At 49.0% G+C, this 20,520-nt stretch overlaps 1 protein-coding gene across 6 annotated transcripts in view; it reads right to left on the bottom strand.

Annotated features, from left to right (window-relative positions):
• PALS2 (protein associated with LIN7 2, MAGUK p55 family member) overlaps window positions 1-20,520 on the bottom strand; it is a 315,351-nt gene that overhangs the window by 77,966 nt on the left and 216,865 nt on the right. For 5 of the 6 annotated variants that reach the window (XM_063921695.1, XM_063921694.1, XM_063921698.1 and 2 more), the window contains 2 exons: window positions 10,414-10,545; window positions 1,892-1,991 (listed from right to left, as the gene is read on the bottom strand). In XM_063921695.1, coding sequence (XP_063777765.1) covers window positions 1,892-1,991; window positions 10,414-10,545 — 232 coding nt within the window. The remainder of the gene's footprint in view (window positions 1-1,891; window positions 1,992-10,413; window positions 10,546-20,520) is intronic. The other variant, XM_063921699.1, reaches the window with a different exon arrangement.

Genomic DNA, 20,520 nt, shown 5'->3' with positions numbered 1-20,520 from the left:
GAGAGCTGTCTAAGGACACCAGGGACAAAATTGTAGAGCTGCACAAGGCTGGGATGAGCTACTCAACAATAGGCAAGCAGCTTGGTGAGAAGAGATCAACTGTTTGCGCAATTATTAAAAAAATGGAAGAAATACAAGATCACTGACAATCTCCCTCGACCTGGGTCTCCATGCAAGATCTCACCTCGTGGGGTATCAATGATCTTGAGAACAGTGAGGAATCAGCCCAGAACTACATGGGAGGACCTGGTCAATGACCTCAGAAGTGCTGGGACCACAGTCACAAAGGTTACCATAAGTAACACTCTACGTCGTCATGGATTGAAATCCTGCAGCGCCCAAAAGGTCCCCCTGCTTAAGCCAGCACATGTCCAGGCCCGTCTAAAGTTTGCCAGTGACCATCTGGATGATCCAGAGGAGGATTGGGAGAATGTAATGTGGTCAGATGAGAGCAAAATCAAACTTTTTGGTATAAACTCCACTCGTCGTGTTTGGAGGGAGAAGAATGATGAATGGCATCACAAGAACACCATACCCACTGTGAAGCATGGGGGTGGAAACATCATGCTTTGGGGCTGCTTTTCTGCAAAGGGGACAGGACGACTGATCCGTATTAAGGAGAGGATGAATGGGGCCATGTATCGTGAGATTTTGGGCAAAAACCTCCTTCCCTCAGTAAGAGCATTGAAGATGGAACGTGGCTGGGTCTTCCAGCATGACAATGACCCCAAACACACCACCCGAGCAACTAAGGAGTGGCTCCATAAGAAGCATTTCAAGATCCTGGAGTGGCCTAGCCAGTCTCCAGACCTCAACCCAATAGAAAATCTGTGGACGGAGTTGAAAGTCCGTGTTGACCAGCGACAGCCCCAAAACATGACAGATCTAGAGAAGATCTGCATGGAAGAGTGGGCCAAAATACCTGCTACAGTGTGTGCAAACCTGGTCAAAAACTACGGGAAACGTTTGACCTCTGTAATTGCCAACCGAGGTCATATTAAAAAGTATTGAGTTAAACTTTTTGCTTGTCCAAATATTTATTTTCCGCAAGAATATACAAATAAATTGTTTAAAAATCATACAATGTGATTTCCTAGTTTTTCCCCCCCAGATTTTGTCTCTCACAGTTGAAGTGTACCTATGATGGAAATTACAGACCTCTCATCTTTTTAAGTGGGTCAACTTGCACAATCGGTGGCTGTCCAAATACTTTTTTTCCCCCACTGTAGGTGCAATTTGTTGGGAGTTTTCTGCGTTTTTTTGTGCTTTGATTTAAATATCATTTAGTTACCTGAATTGTACTAATGATTACAAAAACAGGGGTACGTTGAAAGTAAGGCTTGCAGATTGGACAATATTATCGCTTGCAGATTGGTGTGTGTGTGCACACATGAATAGGACTGTGCCCTGCAGCAAATCCGATGCAGATATATCAGGACATCTGACAGTGTACGGTCGACCCGCCGAACGCCCGCACACTTGCTGCAGAGACTGCCAGTGACAGACATCTCAACTGGACAAATGTCCGGCCAGTTGGGATGTCAGTGCAGACACTTAGCGACCGATCTGTATTTGTGCATGCTTACCTTGACCGGCCGCTCGGTCAACAGATAGATCTGTCAGGTGTGTACCCAGGCTATATTGTATGGATTAAAAAAACAAAACAATTTTTTTGCAACCAAATTTGAATATTTCATTACTGAGCTGATGTACAGTACCTCCAATAGGTCATGTCCAGTGGATTTCTTTAAGCATGCATTGATGAGTTAATCTGTTTTGCTGTGTTAGTAGCTATCCAAATCTGCTTCCACAGACAGAAATCCTGAGAACATGACCTGTTGGGAAAATCTTAAGGATCGAGGCCAACTGGATTACGGAAAATATCTATTACCTGCTCCATCCCAGTCTCTCCTGACAAATGCTTTCCGCTTTTCCTCCAGAAACTGACTGGGAATAAGACCTGCACTTCCACCTTCTTTTACATGACTTGCCTGCAAAGGGTTAATAGAACATTAAACATCTAACATACAATACATTATTAATAGAAAGCTGGCAAGCAATCTACTTTCCCTTATAAAGCGCCAATTTCATTCAGCTTTCCTCTGACGCCAGCTGGGAATTGCAGATGCTACCATCTTGCATAGCAGTTAAACATTTGACCAGCTAACAGAAGGAATGCTGAATGACTATTAGCATCTTCAGTAAAAATCATGGGAAAACAAGCTGCTACTGTAGATGAATTGTTATTGCGTTGTAGATGTAAGGTGAAACGAAAGTGAAGAGTTAAACAAAAAATAAAAACAAATACTAGTATTGTAAATTCAACCAGGCTAAATACTTCGTTTTGTCTGTTTTTCACCAACAGACTACGGATATATCCATATCATAAATAACAATTAGATAGTTTATATAGCTATATACACCCTTTGTTTCACTTATGATTCCTTCTTTTCATTGTTAACTCAGCAAAACGGAAACAATCGTAGTAAATACACAACACGATTCCATAGCCTGTATAACACACCTTACCTAACTTCAGTAACATATATTCTGTAAGAGTACACTACACTATCAGCTTATTGATGCCAGAAAATAGTTTGTGCACACCACTTTAATGGGATTGAAGTATGGACTTCACTTGTCCACTGCAAAACCTTGTTACTGGTCTTCAATCTTTAAGTAATTATTTGCTATCACGCTTAGGATCATTGTACTATTGCATGATCCAAATCTGGGTAAACCTTACCTGTAAGATGAATGGTCTAGCTTTTAAATCAGTGTAGAAGAGTATTTCACCTCTGGTATTGTGGGGCATCCGTGTCTATATCCTATGGTTGCAAACCCCCTCCCCTTCCAGACCAGTTTCTCTGCCACTGTATGAGGCTCTTGTGGAGACACGGCAAGTTTGGATTTTTGCCAAATGTAGCGTTGTGCATTAAGACCAAAATTCTCAACGGGCTGGAGGAATATGTCTCAGAAGTCTGTATTTTATGAAGATGCGACTTTGTAAACCTAAAGGTCCATACACCCATACACACTTGACGACGTCTAGTGTTTTATCTCCCGGGCAGGGCAGTTGGCGGCTGCCCGTACACACTGAGCCATATGGTCGCTCATATCGCTCAGTGACGTCACGCAGCCACCGGCCGTGCATGTAGCTCCTGGACGACAGTCCAGATTGAGCTTGCATGCACTGCTGACAGCGACGATCGTTGCCGACCCTCGGGGCGGCGCATCGTTTGTCGCTAGCGGCATACACACTTGCTGATAAAACGAGCGACGTCGCTCAGGAAGGGGGAAAACGAGCGACGTTGCTCATTTTATCGACAAGTGTTTATGGGCCTTAACTTGTGCAGATGTGTTTTTGGGCATATTATATATATATATATATATATATATATACTAGGTGCTTCATCGCGCCCTACGGGCGCTCTTCACACCGTCGCAAGGGGCTACGCCCCGTTAACCCCTGCATGCCTTTCTGGGGTTCAATATTTGTATTATATGGAGTATTACCTGCATTCCTTTGTTAGTGGGTAAATATTGCACAATGAATGGGTGTGCGATGGTGAAGGAGGCGCAGCCCCTTGCAATGGCGTGAACAGCACCTGCAGGGCACGATGTACAGAATGTAGTGGGTGCGGGGGGGGACTGCGGATGGGGGAGGGTGTCTGTAGATGCTGTGGGTGGAGGGGGGGCGGAAGCGGGGGGGGAGGCCGGATGGGGAAGGGTCGGGAGGTGGGGCTGCAGATGGGGGAGGGGTCCGGAGGCACTGCAGGTGGGGGAGGGGCAGGGGTGCCATGGGTGGGGGAGGGGCAGGTGCAGGGATGTTGCGGATGGGTGAAGGGTTCCGGAGGTGCTGTGGGATGGGAAGGGGCGGGGGTGGGGTAGGGGGTCCGGAGGCACCGTGGGTGGGGGAGGGGAAGGTGCAGGTGGTGCGGCGGATGGGGAAAGGGGTCCGGAGGCGCTGCAGGTGGTGGAGGGGCAGGTGCAGGGGTGCCATGGGTGGGGGAGGGGGGGGGGGGCAGCGGATGGAGGAAGGTGTCTGCGGGTGGAGGGGGGCAGGGGGGGGGGGGGGGGGGAGACATATATGGGGGTGGATGGTGGAGGGGGTCTGGAGGTGCTGTGGGTGGTGGAGGGGCGGCGGAGTGGGAGCCGCCGGTGGTGTAGGGGGTCTGGAGACACAGCGTGTGGGGGAGGGGTGGAGTGCCGCATGTGGTGGTGGGGAAGGTGCGGAGGTGTGGTGCATTGGGGAGGGGTCTGGAGGCGCTGCGGGTACTATACGTGGCAAAAAGGTAGTTGGAGGGTATGCAGTAACAGGGCCAGGACAGGGGTGACGGGGCCAGGACCGGGGTGACGGGGCCAGGACCGGGGTGACGGGGCCAGGACCGGGGCGACGGGGCCAGGACAGAAATGACAGGGACAGGATAGGGGTGACAGGGCTAGGGTAGGGGCGGCAGGACCAGGACAGGGGTGACAGGGCCAGGATAAGGGTGACAGGGCCAGGATAAGGGTGAAAGGACCAAGATAAGGGTGACAGGGCAAGGCCAGGGGTGACAGGGCAAGGCCAGGGGTGACAGGGACATGACAGAACACAGGGCACGGGAGAGATTGGTATAAGGGACAAAACAGTGGTGACAGACAGATGTCTTACCGGAGTCACTGCTGCTGTTCCACTCCAACCTGTTGGGATCTGCTGCTGGTGGAGACTTGGCATGGCTGACTCTCTCAGGCTGGAGTCCTGCTTCCTCTGCCCGTCCGCATCCCTCCCCCCTCCTCAGTCACACACCGCGGACCTCGCGCGGCTGCCGGGCACTGTGGTAAGGGGAGACTGGGAGTGACTGGTTAGCCCCCAGGAGACACTGCGGCTGGAGGGAGGAGGGGGTCGGAGCCTGCAAGCAGCGTGGACCTCTGCAGCGCTGCCCGCCGGCTAAAGTGTGAGGAGCTGGGTGCACCTCACTGCAGGTAGCGGTGGGGTTGCTGGGGCTGGAGATAACAGAGGCGGTACGGAAAACTGCAGCTAAGAAGCGTGGAGTGTGCCAGAAAGTGACACTCCTCTGCGCCAGAGAGCCCCTGCTGAGTATGCTGATGTGGGGGGTCAAGCACACAGTGAGCCGGTGCCCGTCTGTCTGTATGGCATACCCCCTCACACAGACCCCCTTACCTCCCAACTGTCCCGATTTTCGCGGGACAGTCCAATTTTTTGGGGTCTGTCCCGCTGTCCCACCCGCGGGCAGCAGTGTCCCACGTGGGGGTGGGGGCAGTTGGGAAGCTCCTGTACTCGCTGTTCTGCTAGTACAGCGAGTACAGGAGTCTATTTAGTGGAGACAGAGGGAGAGGGGGCATCAGGGGGTACGGATTAAGAGGGGGTTCCGGCAGCAGAGCTGTATTAAGGGGGGGGGGGGCAGAGGGTACGTACCGCGGGCCCCACAGTTTTAGGTGCCCCCCGGCTGGAGTAGCTCTGTCCCAGCTCTGAAGCTCCCCCATCCTGCCAGTAACAGCAGCAGCATTGTCCTACAGTCAGCACACGCTGCTGCGTTTTGGCAGATCTGTGGTGTTGCAGGGAGGTAGAAGCCTCCCTGCTTTCTTCTGCCTGTGCGGGTGTGTGTGTGTGTGTGTGGGGGGGGGGGGGGGGGGGGGAGATGGGGTGTGAGGATTTACCCCTAGCTGAGGGGCCAAAATCCCTTTAAAAAAAATAATCCTGGAATTTGCATAAGGGGGGCGTGGCCACTCATCCGCTATTAGGCCACGCCCCCAACCCCACAGCAGGCACAGCAATGAGATGACTCAAGTGCCCTGGGCCCCCTCACTGACGAAAACGGGGGCGTGGCTCGCGATCGCGGGTCCTCCCGCGAAGCCACACCCCCTTTTTGTTGACCACGCCCCTTTTCGCCGTGCGTGTGTCCCTCATTCTGCTTAAAGAAAGCTGGGAGGTATGCACCCCTGCCTATGCCATGCCCATACCATCTGCTTCTGCTCCTAGTCTCCTATAGATTTGCCCAGATCTGTGACTCATTTGACTAACTCCGCTCAGTGTTGTGACTCCGCCCAGCGTTAGCAAATGAAGCACAAAGTCACAGATCTGGGCTATTATATAGGAGATATATATATATATATAAAAATGCAGCAGCTCCGGCACTCCAATAAATTAGCTAAATATCAATACTTGCTCCTGTGCCTTCCATCAGGGGGGCTACCCCAGGATAATAGCAAAGAAAGAGGCGGCACTCGGAGTCAGCAAAATCGAAACTTGTATTAAAAAAGAATGTTGACATTTCGGGGACGTACTCCCCTTCCTCAGAACAATTAAACACTGTGAAAATCAAACAAGTGGGTATTTATTGTTTGATTTTCAGTGTTTAATTGTTCTGAGGAAGGGGAGCACGTCCCCGAAACGTCAACATTCTTTTTTAATACAAGTTTCGATTTTGCTGACTCAGAGTGCCGCCTCTTTCTTTGCTATATATATATATATACTAGGTGCTTCATCGCGCCCGTACCCCTGCATGCCTTTCTGGGGTTCAATATTTGTATTATATGGAGTATTACCTGCATTCCTTTGTTAGTGGGTAAATATTGCACAATGAATGGGTGCGCGATGGTGAAGGAGGCGCAGCCCCTTGCAATGGCGTGAACAGCACCTGCAGGGCACGATGTACAGAATGTAGTGGGTGCGGGGGGGACTGCGGATGGGGGAGGGTGTCTGTAGATGCTGTGGGTGGAGGGGGGGCGGAAGCGGGGGGGGGGGGGGGGGGGGAGGCCGGATGGGGAAGGGTCGGGAGGTGCTGAGGGTGGGGGAGGGGCAGAGGAGTGGGGGCTGCAGATGGGGGAGGGGTCCGGAGGCACTGCAGGTGGGGGAGGGGCAGGGGTGCCATGGGTGGGGGAGGGGCAGGTGCAGGGATGTTGCGGATGGGTGAAGGGTTCGGTGCTGTGGGATGGGAAGGGGCGGGGGTGGGGTAGGGGGTCCGGAGGCACTGTGGGTGGGGGAGGGGAAGGTGCAGGTGGTGCGGCGGATGGGGAAAGGGGTCCGGAGGCGCTGCAGGTGGTGGAAGGGCAGGTGCAGGGGTGCCATGGGTGGGGGAGGGCCCGCGGATGGAGGAAGGTGTCTGCGGGTGGAGGGGGGAGACATATATGGGGGTGGATGGTGGAGGGGGTCTGGAGGTGCTGTGGGTGGTGGAGGGGCGGCGGAGTGGGAGCCGCCGGTGGTGTAGGGGGTCTGGAGACACAGCGTGTGGGGGAGGGGTGGTGTGCCGCATGTGGTGGTGGGGAAGGTGCGGAGGTGTGGTGCATTGGGGAGGGGTCTGGAGGCGCTGCGGGTACTATACGTGGCAAAAAGGTAGTTGGAGGGTATGCAGTAACAGGGCCAGGACAGGGGTGACGGGGCCAGGACCGGGGTGACGGGGCCAGGACCGGGGTGACGGGGCCAGGACCGGGGTGACGGGGCCAGGACAGGGGCGACGGGGCCAGGACAGAAATGACATGGACAGGATAGGGGTGACAGGGCTAGGGTAGGGGCGGCAGGACCAGGACAGGGGTGACAGGGCCAGGATAAGGGTGACAGGGCCAGGATAAGGGTGAAAGGACCAAGATAAGGGTGACAGGGTAAGGCCAGGGGTGACAGGGACATGACAGAACACAGGGCACGGGAGAGATTGGTATAAGGGACAAAACAGTGGTGACAGACAGATGTCTTACCGGAGTCACTGCTGCTGGCTGCTGCTGTTCCACTCCAACCTGTTGGGATCTGCTGCTGGTGGAGACTTGGCATGGCTGACTCTCTCAGGCTGGAGTCCTGCTTCCTCTGCCCGTCCGCATCCCTCCCCCCTCCTCAGTCACACACCGCGGACCTCGCGCGGCTGCCGGGCACTGTGGTAAGGGGAGACTGGGAGTGACTGGTTAGCCCCCAGGAGACACTGCGGCTGGAGGGAGGAGGGGGTCATAGCATGCACGCGGCGCAGACCTCGCGGCTGCTGGGCACTGTGGTAAGGGGAGACTGGGAGTGACTGGTTAGCCCCCAGGAGACACTGCGGCTGGAGGGAGGAGGGGGTCGGAGCCTGCAAGCAGCGTGGACTTCTGCAGCGCTGCCCGCCGGCTAAAGTGTGAGGAGCTGGGTGCACCTCACTGCAGGTAGCGGTGGGGTTGCTGGGGCTGGAGATAACAGAGGCGGTACGGAACCTGCACAGCGGCAGGTGCCCCACAAAACTGCAGCTAAGAAGCGTGGAGTGTGCCAGAAAGTGACACTCCTCTGCGCCAGAGAGCCCCTGCTGAGTATGCTGATGTGGGGGGTCAAGCACACAGTGAGCCGGTGCCCGTCTGTCTGTATGGCATACCCCCTCACACAGACCCCCTTACCTCCCAACTGTCCCGATTTTCGCGGGACAGTCCAATTTTTGGGGGTCAGTCCCGCTGTCCCACCCGCGGGCAGCAGTGTCCCACGTGGGGGTGGGGGCAGTTGGGAAGCTCCTGTACTCGCTGTTCTGCTAGTACAGCGAGTACAGGAGTCTATTTAGTGGAGACAGAGGGAGAGGGGGCATCAGGGGGTACGGATTAAGAGGGGGTTCCGGCAGCAGAGCTGTATTAAGGGGGGGGGGGGGGCAGGGGGTACGTACCGCGGGCCCCACAGTTTTAGGTGCCCCCCGGCTGGAGTAGCTCTGTCCCAGCTCTGAAGCTCCCCCGTCCTGCCAGTAACAGCAGCAGCATTGTCCTACAGTCAGCACACGCTGCTGCGTTTTGGCAGATCTGTGGTGTTGCAGGGAGGCAGAAGCCTCCCTGCTTTCTTCTGCCTGTGCGGGTGTGTGTGTGTGTGTGTGTGTGTGTGTGTGTGTGTGTGTGTGTGGGGGGGGGGGGGGGGGGATGGGGTGTGTGGATTTACCCCTAGCTGAGGGGCCAAAATCCCTTTAAAAAAAATAATCCTGGAATTTGCATAAGGGGGCATGGCCACTTGTCCGCTATTAGGCCACGCCCCCAACCCCACAGCAATGAGATGACTCAAGTGCCCTGGGCCCCCTCACTGATGAAAACGGGGGCGTGGCTCGCGATAGCGGGTCCTCCCGCGAAGCCACACCCCCTTTTGTTGACTACGCCCCCTTTTCGCCGTGCGTGTCTCCCTCATTCTGGCCAAAGAAAGCTGGGAGGTATGCACCCCTGCCTATGCCATGCCCATACCATCTGCTCCTAGTCTCCTATAGATTTGCCCAGATCTGTGACTCATTTGACTAACTCCGCCCAGTGTTGTGACTCCGCCCAGCATTAGCAAATGAAGCACAAAGTCACAGATCTGGGCTATTATATAGGAGATATATATATATTTATTTATTTATTTTTCTCCTGGAGATTCCCCTGCCTCTTCAGTTTAACATTGTATTACCTTATATTAACAAGTAGCTCTAAATCTGCTCTAAACTGCGTGTGTGGCCAGGTATTACCATCCAAAGTTGAATCAGGTGATCTTTAATAAAAACCAACTGGTTGTGTGCAGTCATCAGCTAAATGCACTACCCTGCTAAGGAACAGGATGCACTCACTTCTGTCATTCCTTGACCCAAGTATATCAAACAAATGTGAGTATATCAAGTAAATACATCGTATACATAAACACTTTTTCATTTGAGGTCTTAGTTGCCAAGCAAACATAATGATAAAAATGAGGCCGCGACAAAGAACATTAAGGAACATGAAAACAACAGCCTGCAAACGCAAGAGGTAGGGAAATTACTGATCACAGACACCGCTGGCACGGAGAGAGCTATGGCAACATTTTCAGCAAGGAGCTGAAATTGTTCTATTGATCATGGAGAAGAAAAACAAGACCTATTTTGCTGAAGAACATGAAAGAGAACTGAGAAATGTGTACTCTAAAATGCAGGGAATCATAAACCCGGCAACTCATTGTTCTCTCAGCAACTGGTTACATTTCCAGACCGCTCACAGAGTTCTACTTTTACTAGTACCTCGCAGGTGGCAATAAAGCCTGACCTGCAGGTGCAGCAGTAGCAATGATGACATTCTTATATTAAATTAACCAAAAACGGTTACATTTATCAAACTACCTTTTTATAAACAATGCGATTGTATATTGAAACATTTTATTTTGAAGCAAAGTTACTGCAACACCATCTTGGCACATTTTCTGCTCTATAAAACAAAACTATAATACGGGGGTCCAAAATGATTAGAGTAAGCAAACAAATTCCGTAATAAGAGAAAACTGGAACACAGGAATAAGTATCACAGCCCTTGTAGTCTATCACTAAACGCATTATATTATGTTTGTACACTTAATAAGCAAAAGCAGTTCCTCTACCCAAAGGCAAATTGATTTTAGCCTGTTAAAATAATGAATATTTCAGACACTGCTGACAATGATAGAGCGTTATTTTCTACTAATTGTATATACTGGTGTGTATACCTTACCTGCCACCAATTTGAATCTTCCCTATTAACTATATGCAGAATTTCTCCTTTGGAAAACTTTAGTCCAGCCTCTTTGCAGGGAATCAAATTATCACTGAATGGATTGTAATCAAAATGACACTTCACAAACACCTAAGGGAGGGGGGGGGGGGGAGAGAAACAAAGCAGAAACCATTAACAGCGACACTGCTGAATTTACATACTGTGATTCATGTCTGATGTCTGAACCTGTACAATCTACAGTACGTAAAATAAGAAGATTCAGTGTAACAACTGAGGAAGTCTCTCTCCATCATAAAATTACAATGCTTTCTGGTTAATCAAGCCTTTTCTTTGTTTGCTCTTTACTAACCCCTACATTGTCGAGCATATTTTGACACTTGTTTGGGATGTCCATATTTTTAGTATCTACTATGTAGTATCCACACAAAACAGATCCTTATTTGGCATTTCCAGAAAATAGCATTCGATTTTTTTTGCCACGTGAGAAGTTAGACACTGAAAATGGTAGAGAAATTAGTATTCCGTTTCATTAAACACGATATAGTCAATTTTATATGGAAAATAGTTTGAGAAAATAAAACCTTTGTGCACATTGATTCAGTTTGAACTCAATGTTAAATCACTTGCCTTGGCCCAGACCGCCACTTGTCTATACATAGAACAGCATTACTGAGGTATCCCCTATGTGAGCACCGCGGAGTCAATTCAGCCTGGTTACACTTCCTTCTTGAAGGAGCGTCTTGAAGTTAACTGCGCCGCAGATTTGATCCTTGTTCTATCTAACAAGGGGTCTCTAGTATGAAACAGTTTTTAGTGGAGCCTCCTTTTTTTTTTTTTTTTTTTAAACGATGCCATCTGCCTAGCAGAACCATTAAGTAGCTCAGTGTCCCATGATCGGAGGGAGTCAATGTAGGTGAGGAAAACATATGCCTGTCTTCAGTAAACTTAGGGGCACTTGTTTGAAAGCGGGGATTCCCGTTTCAAGTGATGTGGCCTTTTAGTGATTGGTTGTCACCAAGCAACATCAAGCTGCACTGCAGAAATACAAGTAAAACTAGCCGAAAGGATAGGGCACTTGGGTCAAACTTCTCCACCCTGGTACCTACAGTATCTTCCTTTTGTTTGTTTGTGGTTAGAAAAACAAAATGAAACACTTGTTTTTAGTGTAGCTCACTTTCTTCCAATTCCAATACATAAATCCCTATTTCACTGCATGCAAATCTGGTGTGATTGCCAATTCCTATTTAAAATAGCCGCTTCAATGACTGCAAATCAACAGTTTCTCCCCACATTACATATCTTGGGTGCGCCTACAGGCAAAATTCCCCCGTCGCCCACCACAATGTGAAAGTCATGCTGTTCTGACGTGTCATATACTGTAAAAACATCAACGCAATGTGACTTTGTGGCCACTTCAAAGTGCCAGGCAGCGTCAGACTCTTGCGCAGGGCAGATCCCTCCGCCAGCATAAACGGAAGGGCGCGGTTGCCAGTGGAAACAGTGAAGGGAGTGGACTGCCTGCACCCACTCTCTTGTTTCTGCAACTGCTTGTTTGTTACTGGGCCTTCTTTGTAGCAAAGAAATTGGACAGTATCTGGGTCCAGCCAGCAACTGGGGCTGGTTATCTGTAAGCAGACATCAAGAGGGGCAATATATGGTTCCCTCTTAAAAAAAAATAAAAAAATGCATGTGTCCAAAAAGCAAATGGGCAGTATCTGGTCTGCTCATGTGTGTGGTTTTATGTCCAAAAAGCAAGTATACTGAATACTAGTTATCAGCCGGTCAAAATGACGGAACATCATAACAGCAGCGGTGAGAAGGTGAGCAGCAGCGTTAGCCTTTATTATATAGGATACTGAACAGTCTTAAAAGAAACTTAAAATGGCTAGTGACACTAGGAGGCTGTCTGTACAGCAGAGGTTCTCAAGGCACCCCAACGCTCCAGGTTTTAAGTAGAGATGAGCGGGTTCGGTTCATCAGGATCCGAACCCCCCAGAACTCCACCCATTTTACACGGTTCCGAGGCAGCCTCGGATCTTCCCGCCTTGCTCGGTTAACCAGAACGCGCCCAAACGTCATCATCCCGCTGTCGGATTCTCGCGAGATTCGTATTCTATATAAGGAGCTGCGCGTCGCTGCCATTTTCACTTGTGCTTTGGAGATTGAACGCAGAGGACGTGGCAGCCTTCTCTCCCTGAAAAGCTCCGTAATCTGTGCTCAGTGTGCTGCAAATAATCTGTGCTCAGTGTGCTGAAAATATCTACGTTCTCTGCCTGAAAAGGCTCCATATCTGTGCTCAGTGTGCTGCAAATATTTGATCAGTGTGCTGCATTGTGGGGACTGGGGACCACCAGTATATAATATATATACTTTTCTATACTGCTTGTCAGGACACATGGTCACAGTTACACCGCTCTGTACTGATATACAATAATATATATACTTTTCTATAGCCTCTATACTGCTTGTCAGGACACATGGTCACAGTTGCACTGCTCTGTACTTATATATATATATATATATACACACACACAGTAATATATATATATACTTTTCTATAGCTTCTATACTGCTTGTCAGGACACACGTGTCACAGTTACACCGCTCTGTACTGATATATACAATAATTTTAAATCATTTTCTATAGCTTCTATACTGCTTGTCAGGACACACGTGTCACAGTTACACCGCTCTGTACTGATATATACAGTAATATATATACTTTTCTATAGCTTCTATACTGCTTGTCAGGACACACGTGTCACAGTTACACCGCTCTGTACTGATATATACAGTAATATATATACTTTTCTATAGCTTCTATACTGCTTGTCAGGACACATGGGTCACAGTTACACCGCTCTGTACTGATATATACAGTAATATATATACTTTTCTATAGCTTCTATACTGCTTGTCAGGACACACGTGTCACAGTTACACCGCTCTGTACTACTACTGATATACAGTAATATATATACTTTTCTATAGCTTCTATACTGCTTGTCAGGACACATGGCTCACAGTTACACCGCTCTGTCTGTACTGATATATACAATAACATATATACTTTTCTATAGCTTCTAGTATTACAGTGCAGCATTTTGGTGACTAACAGTATATAGTTGTACAGTAGGCCATTGCTGTATCTTGCAGCTGTGTGTCACTGCAAGTATCCATCCATTCCATTTTCTTCCAGTGATTTGGACCAATAATACCATTGATTAGAACGAATAATTCCAGTGATTTTGTCATTTTCTTCCAGTGATTTGGACCAATAATACTATTGATTAGAACGAATAATTCCAGTGATTTTGTCATTTTCTTCCAGTGATTTGGACCAATAATACCATTGATTAGAACGAATAATTCCAGTGATTTTGTCATTTTGTTCCAGTGATTTGGACCAATAAAACCATTGATTAGAACAAATAATTCCAGTGATTTTGTCATTTTCTTCCAGTGATTTGGACCAATAATACCATTGATTAGAATGAATAATTCCTGTGATATTGAGGTTTTTGTGTCGCTTAGCCGTCCAGCGACCACAGTGCACCTCTTTTTCTCTTTTCTTTGCATCATGTGCTGTTTGGGGCCAATTTTTTGAAGTGCCAACCTGTCTGACACTGCAATGCCACTCCTAGATGGGCCAGGTGTTTGTGCCGCCCTCTTGGGTCGCTTTGCTTAGTCATCCAGTGACCTCGGTGCAAATTTTAGGACTAAAAATAGTATTGTGAGGTGTGAGGTGTTCAGAATAGACTGGAAATGAGTGGAAATAGTGGTTATTGAGGTTAAGAATACTATAGGATCAAAATTTCCCTCAAATTCTATGATTTAAGCTGTTTTTGAAAAAAAAAAAAAACAAACACCCGAATCCAAAACACACCCGAATCCGACAAAAAATTTTCAGGGAGGTTTTGCCAAAACGCGTCCGAATCCAAAACACGGCCGCGGAACCGAATCCAAAACACAAAAAATGTCCGGTGCACATCTCTAGTTTTAAGTATATTCATGGCTCAGCACAGGTGGTTGAATCAAAAAGAACTGAGGTGCTAATTAAATCACCTGTGGCCAAGCATCGACTTACTTAAAAAACTGAATTTTCCAACTTGAGTGCCTAGTGTGATGCTGTTAACACCACAACTAGCCCAGAGGGGGCGAGCAGAAATCTGCTAGTGGTGGGTTTACAGCGCATGCAATTAAAAAGCAGTGCGTTGGGAATTTAATTCCCCCCCCCCACACTCACCCTGATGCTACAAAACTATGCATTATGAAACACTTGTCAAACTCGTTTTGATGCAAATGCTACTGTTTTTAAGGCAAATACCTACATATGTACGTACAGTTAGGTAGTACATAGACACAGTTTTTAACCACCTAGAAGCAAGATTTCCAGATATGCCAATCATATCCTGCTATTCAAGAGTTTCCAATACAAAAAGCCATGAGTAAAATCAAGCTTGTGACATTCATTTTCAGCATTATTCAAAAAATGTCCTGCAGTCTTAAACTATGACAATAGTAAACTAGAAAGGGCAGTTGCATTAAAATTATTTGAACAAGAGTCCTACGAAAATTTAGAATCAGAATAAAGAACGCATACATTTTCAACAACTGAGCTCAAAGGATTTTTGCAAAGTTAGCAAAACTAGCTGCAATTGGACTTACTATACTTGAATGTAAAAGAGGCTTTTCTAATCAAAAACAAATTAAAATCTAGTTAAAAAAATTGAAGGAAGAGCACCTTAAAATAAGAATTTACTTACCGATAATTCTATTTCTCATAGTCCGTAGTGGATGCTGGGGACTCCGAAAGGACCATGGGGAATAGCGGCTCCGCAGGAGACTGGGCACAAAAGTAAAAGCTTTAGTACTACCTGGTGTGCACTGGCTCCTCCCCCTATGACCCTCCTCCAAGCCTCAGTTAGGATACTGTGCCCGGACGAGCGTACACAATAAGGAAGGATTTTGAATCCCGGGTAAGACTCATACCAGCCACACCAATCACACCGTACAACTTGTGATCTGAACCCAGTTAACAGCATGATAACAGAGGAGCCTCTGAAAAGATGGCTCACAACAATAATAACCCGATTTTTGTAACAATAACTATGTACAAGTATTGCAGACAATCCGCACTTGGGATGGGCGCCCAGCATCCACTACGGACTATGAGAAATAGAATTATCGGTAAGTAAATTCTTATTTTCTCTGACGTCCTAGTGGATGCTGGGGACTCCGAAAGGACCATGGGGATTATACCAAAGCCCCCAAACGGGCGGGAGAGTGCGGATGACTCTGCAGCACCGAATGAGAGAACTCCAGGTCCTCTTTTGCCAGGGTATCAAATTTGTAAAATTTTACAAACGTGTTCTCCCCCGACCACGTAGCTGCTCGGCAGAGTTGTAATGCCGAGACCCCTCGGGCAGCCGCCCAAGATGAGCCCACCTGTGTGGAATGGGCTTTTACAGATTTTGGCTGTGGCAGGCCTGCCACAGAATGTGCAAGCTGAATTGTACTACAAATCCAACGAGCAATAGTCTGCTTAGAAGCAGGAGCACCCAGCTTGTTGGGTGCATACAGGATAAACAGCGAGTCAGATTTTCTGACTCCAGCCGTCCTGGAAACATATATTTTCAGGGCCCTGACTACGTCCAGCAACTTGGAATCCTCCAAGTCCCTAGTAGCCGCAGGTACCACAATAGGCTGGTTTAAGTGAAACGCTGAAACCACCTTAGGGAGAAATTGAGGACGAGTCCTCAATTCTGCCCTGTCCGTATGAAAAATTAGGTAAGGGCTTTTATAGGATAAAGCCGCCAATTCTGAGACACGCCTGGCTGAAGCCAGGGCTAACAGCATTACCACTTTCCATGTGAGATATTTTAAGTCCACAGTGGTGAGTGGTTCAAACCAATGTGATTTTAGGAACCCCAAAACTACATTGAGATCCCAAGGTGCCACTGGAGGCACAAAAGGAGGCTGTATATGCAGTACCCCCTTGACAAACGTCTGAACTTCAGGAACTGAAGCTAGTTCTTTTTGGAAGAATATTGACAGGGCCGAAATTTGAACCTTAATGGACCCTAATTTTAGGCCCATAGACAGTCCTGTTTGCAGGAAATGCAGGAAACGACCCAGTTGAAATTCCTCTGTAGGGGCCTTCCTGGCCTCACACCACGCAACATATTTACGCCAAATACGGTGATAATGTTGCACAGTTACATCCTTCCTGGCTTTGATCAGGGTAGGGATGACTTCATCCGGAATGCCTTTTTCCTTCAGGATCCGGCGTTCAACCGCCATGCCGTCAAACGCAGCCGCGGTAAGTCTTGGAACAGACAGGGTCCCTGCTGGAGCAGGTCCTTTCTTAGAGGTAGAGGCCACGGGTCTTCCGTGAGCATCTCTTGAAGTTCCGGGTACCAAGTCCTTCTTGGCCAATCCGGAGCCACGAGTATAGTCCTTACTCCTCTCCTTCTTATGATTCTCAGTACCTTGGGTATGAGAGGCAGAGGAGGGAACACATACACTGACTGGTACACCCACGGTGTTACCAGAGCGTCCACAGCTATTGCCTGAGGGTCCCTTGACCTGGCGCAATATCTGTCCAGTTTTTTGTTGAGGCGGGACGCCATCATTTCCACCTTTGGTTTTTCCCAACGGTTCACAATCATGTGGAAGACTTCTGGGTGAAGTCCCCACTCCCCCGGGTGGAGGTCGTGTCTGCTGAGGAAGTCTGCTTCCCAGTTGTCCACTCCCGGAATGAACACTGCTGACAGTGCTATCACATGATTTTCCGCCCAGCGAAGAATCCTTGCAACTTCCGTCATTGCCCTCCTGCTTCTTGTGCCGCCCTGTCTGTTTACGTGGGCGACTGCCGTGATGTTGTCCGACTGGATCAACACCGGCTGACCCTGAAGCAGAGGCCTTGCCTGACTTAGGGCATTGTAAATGGCCCTTAGTTCCAGGATATTTATGTGAAGTGACGTTTCCATGCTTGACCACAAGCCCTGGAAATTTCTTCCCTGTGTGACCGCTCCCCAGCCTCTCAGGCTGGCATCCGTGGTCACCAGGACCCAGTCCTGAATGCCGAATCTGCGGCCCTCTAGAAGATGAGCACTCTGTAACCACCACAGGAGAGACACCCTTGTCCTTGGAGACAGGGTTATCCGCTGATGCATTTGAAGATGCGATCCGGACCATTTGTCCAGCAGATCCCACTGAAAAGTTCTTGCGTGGAATCTGCCGAATGGAATCGCTTCGTAAGAAGCCACCATTTTTCCCAGGACCCTTGTGCATTGATGCACTGACACTTGGCCTGGTTTCAGGAGGTTCCTGACTAGGTCGGATAACTCCCTGGCTTTCTCCTCCGGGAGAAACACCTTTTTCTGGACTGTGTCCAGAATCATCCCTAGGAACAGCAGACGTGTCGTCGGAATCAGCTGCGATTTTGGAATATTTAGAATCCACCCGTGCTGTCGTAGTACTACTTGAGATAGTGCTACTCCGACCTCTAACTGTTCTCTGGACCTTGCCCTTATCAGGAGATCGTCCAAGTAAGGGATAATTAAGACGCCTTTTCTTCGAAGAAGAATCATCATTTCGGCCATTACCTTGGTAAAGACCCGGGGTGCCGTGGACAATCCAAACGGCAGCGTCTGAAACTGATAGTGACAGTTCTGTACCACAAACCTGAGGTACCCTTGGTGAGAAGGGCAAATTGGGACATGGAGGTAAGCATCCTTGATGTCCAGAGACACCATATAGTCCCCTTCTTCCAGGTTCGCTATCACTGCTCTGAGTGACTCCATCTTGAATTTGAACCTTTGTATGTAAGTGTTCAAGGATTTCAGATTTAAAATAGGTCTCACCGAGCCGTCCGGCTTCGGTACCACAAACAGCGTGGAATAATACCCCTTTCCCTGTTGTAGGAGGGGTACCTTGATTATCACCTGCTGGGAATACAGCTTGTGAATGGCTTCCAATACCGCCTCCCTGTCGGAGGGAGACGTTGGTAAAGCAGACTTCAGGAACCGGCGAGGGGGAGACGTCTCGAATTCCAATTTGTACTCCTGAGATACTACCTGCAGGATCCAGGGGTCCACTTGCGAGTGAGCCCACTGCGCGCTGAAATTCTTGAGACGGGACCCCACCGTGCCTGAGTCCGCTTGTAAGGCCCCAGCGTCATGCTGAGGACTTGGCAGAAGCGGGGGAGGGCTTCTGTTCCTGGGAAGAGGCTGCCTGCTGCAGTCTTTTTCCCCTTCCTCTGCCCCGGGGCAGATATGAGTGGCCTTTTGCCCGCTTGCCCTTATGGGGACGAAAGGACTGAGCCTGAAAAGACGGTGTCTTTTTCTGCTGAGAGGTGACCTGGGGTAAAAAGGTGGATTTCCCAGCCGTTGCCGTGGCCACCAGGTCCGATAGACCGACCCCAAATAACTCCTCCCCTTTATACGGCAATACTTCCATATGCCGTTTGGAATCCGCATCACCTGACCACTGTCGCGTCCATAACCCTCTTCTGGCAGAAATGGACAGCGCACTTACTCTTGATGCCAGAGTGCAAATATCCCTCTGTGCATCTCGCATATATAGAAATGCATCCTTTAAATGCTCTATAGTCAATAATATACTGTCCCTGTCCAGGGTATCAATATTTTCAGTCAGGGAATCCGACCAAGCCACCCCAGCACTGCACATCCAGGCTGAGGCGATTGCTGGTCGCAGTATAATACCAGTATGTGTGTATATACTTTTTAGGATATTTTCCAGCTTCCTATCAGCTGGTTCCTTGAGGGCGGCCGTATCAGGAGACGGTAACGCCACTTGTTTTGATAAGCGTGTGAGCGCCTTATCTACCCTAGGGGGTGTTTCCCAACGCGCCCTAACCTCTGGCGGGAAAGGGTATAATGCCAATAATTTTTTAGAAATTAGCAGTTTTTTATCGGGGGAAACCCACGCTTCATCACACACCTCATTTAATTCATCTGATTCAGGAAAAACTACGGGTAGTTTTTTCACACCCCACATAATACCCTTTTTTGTGGTACTTGTAGTATCAGAAATGTTCAAAACCTCCTTCATTGCCGTGATCATGTAACGTGTGGCCCTACTGGAAAATACGTTTGTTTCCTCACCGTCGACACTGGAGTCAGTGTCCGTGTCTGGGTCTGTGTCGACCATCTGAGGTAACGGGCGCTTTAGAGCCCCTGACGGTGTTTGAGACGCCTGTACAGGTAATAACTGATTTGCCGGCTGTCTCATGTCGTCAACAGTCTTTTGTAAAGTGCTGACACTATCACGTAATTCCTTCCATAAGACCATCCAGTCAGGTGTCGACTCCCTAGGGGGTGACATCACTATTACAGGCAATTGCTCCGCCTCCATACCATTTTCCTCCTCATACATGTCGACACAACGTACCAACACACAGCACACACACAGGGAATGCTCTGATAGAGGACAGGACCCCACTAGCCCTTTGGGGAGACAGAGGGAGAGTTTGCCAGCACACACCAGAGCGATATATATACAGGGATAACCTTATATAAGTGTTTTTCCCTTATATAGCTGCTGTATAGATTTATCTGCCAAATTAGTGCCCCCCTCTCTTGTTTTACCCTGTTTCTGTAGTGCAGGACTGCAGGGGAGAGTCAGGGAGCTTCCCTCCAACGGAGCTGTGAGGAAAAATGGCGCCAGTGTGCTGAGGAGATAAGCTCCGCCCCCTTCTCGGCGGCCTTTCTCCCGCTTTTTTAAGGAAAAATTGGCAGGGGTTAAATACATCCATATAGCCCAGGAGCTATATGTAATGTATTTTTTGCCATATAAGGTGTTTTTATTGCGTCTCAGGGCGCGCCCCCCCCCCCCCAGCGCCCTGCACCCTCAGTGACCGGAGCGTGAAGTGTGCTGAGAGCAATGGCGCACAGCTGCGGTGCTGTGCGCTACCTTATTGAAGACAGGACGTCTTCTGCCGCCGATTTTCCGGACCTCTTCAGTCTTCTGGCTCTGTAAGGGGGCCGGTGGCGCGGCTCTGGGACCCATCCATGGCTGGGCCTGTGATCGTCCCTCTGGAGCTAATGTCCAGTAGCCTAAGAAGCCCAATCCACTCTG

Source organism: Pseudophryne corroboree, chromosome 5 (genome assembly GCF_028390025.1).
Source record: "Pseudophryne corroboree isolate aPseCor3 chromosome 5, aPseCor3.hap2, whole genome shotgun sequence".
NCBI lineage: Eukaryota > Metazoa > Chordata > Amphibia > Anura > Myobatrachidae > Pseudophryne > Pseudophryne corroboree.
This window is presented reverse-complemented; position numbering and strand designations above follow the sequence as displayed.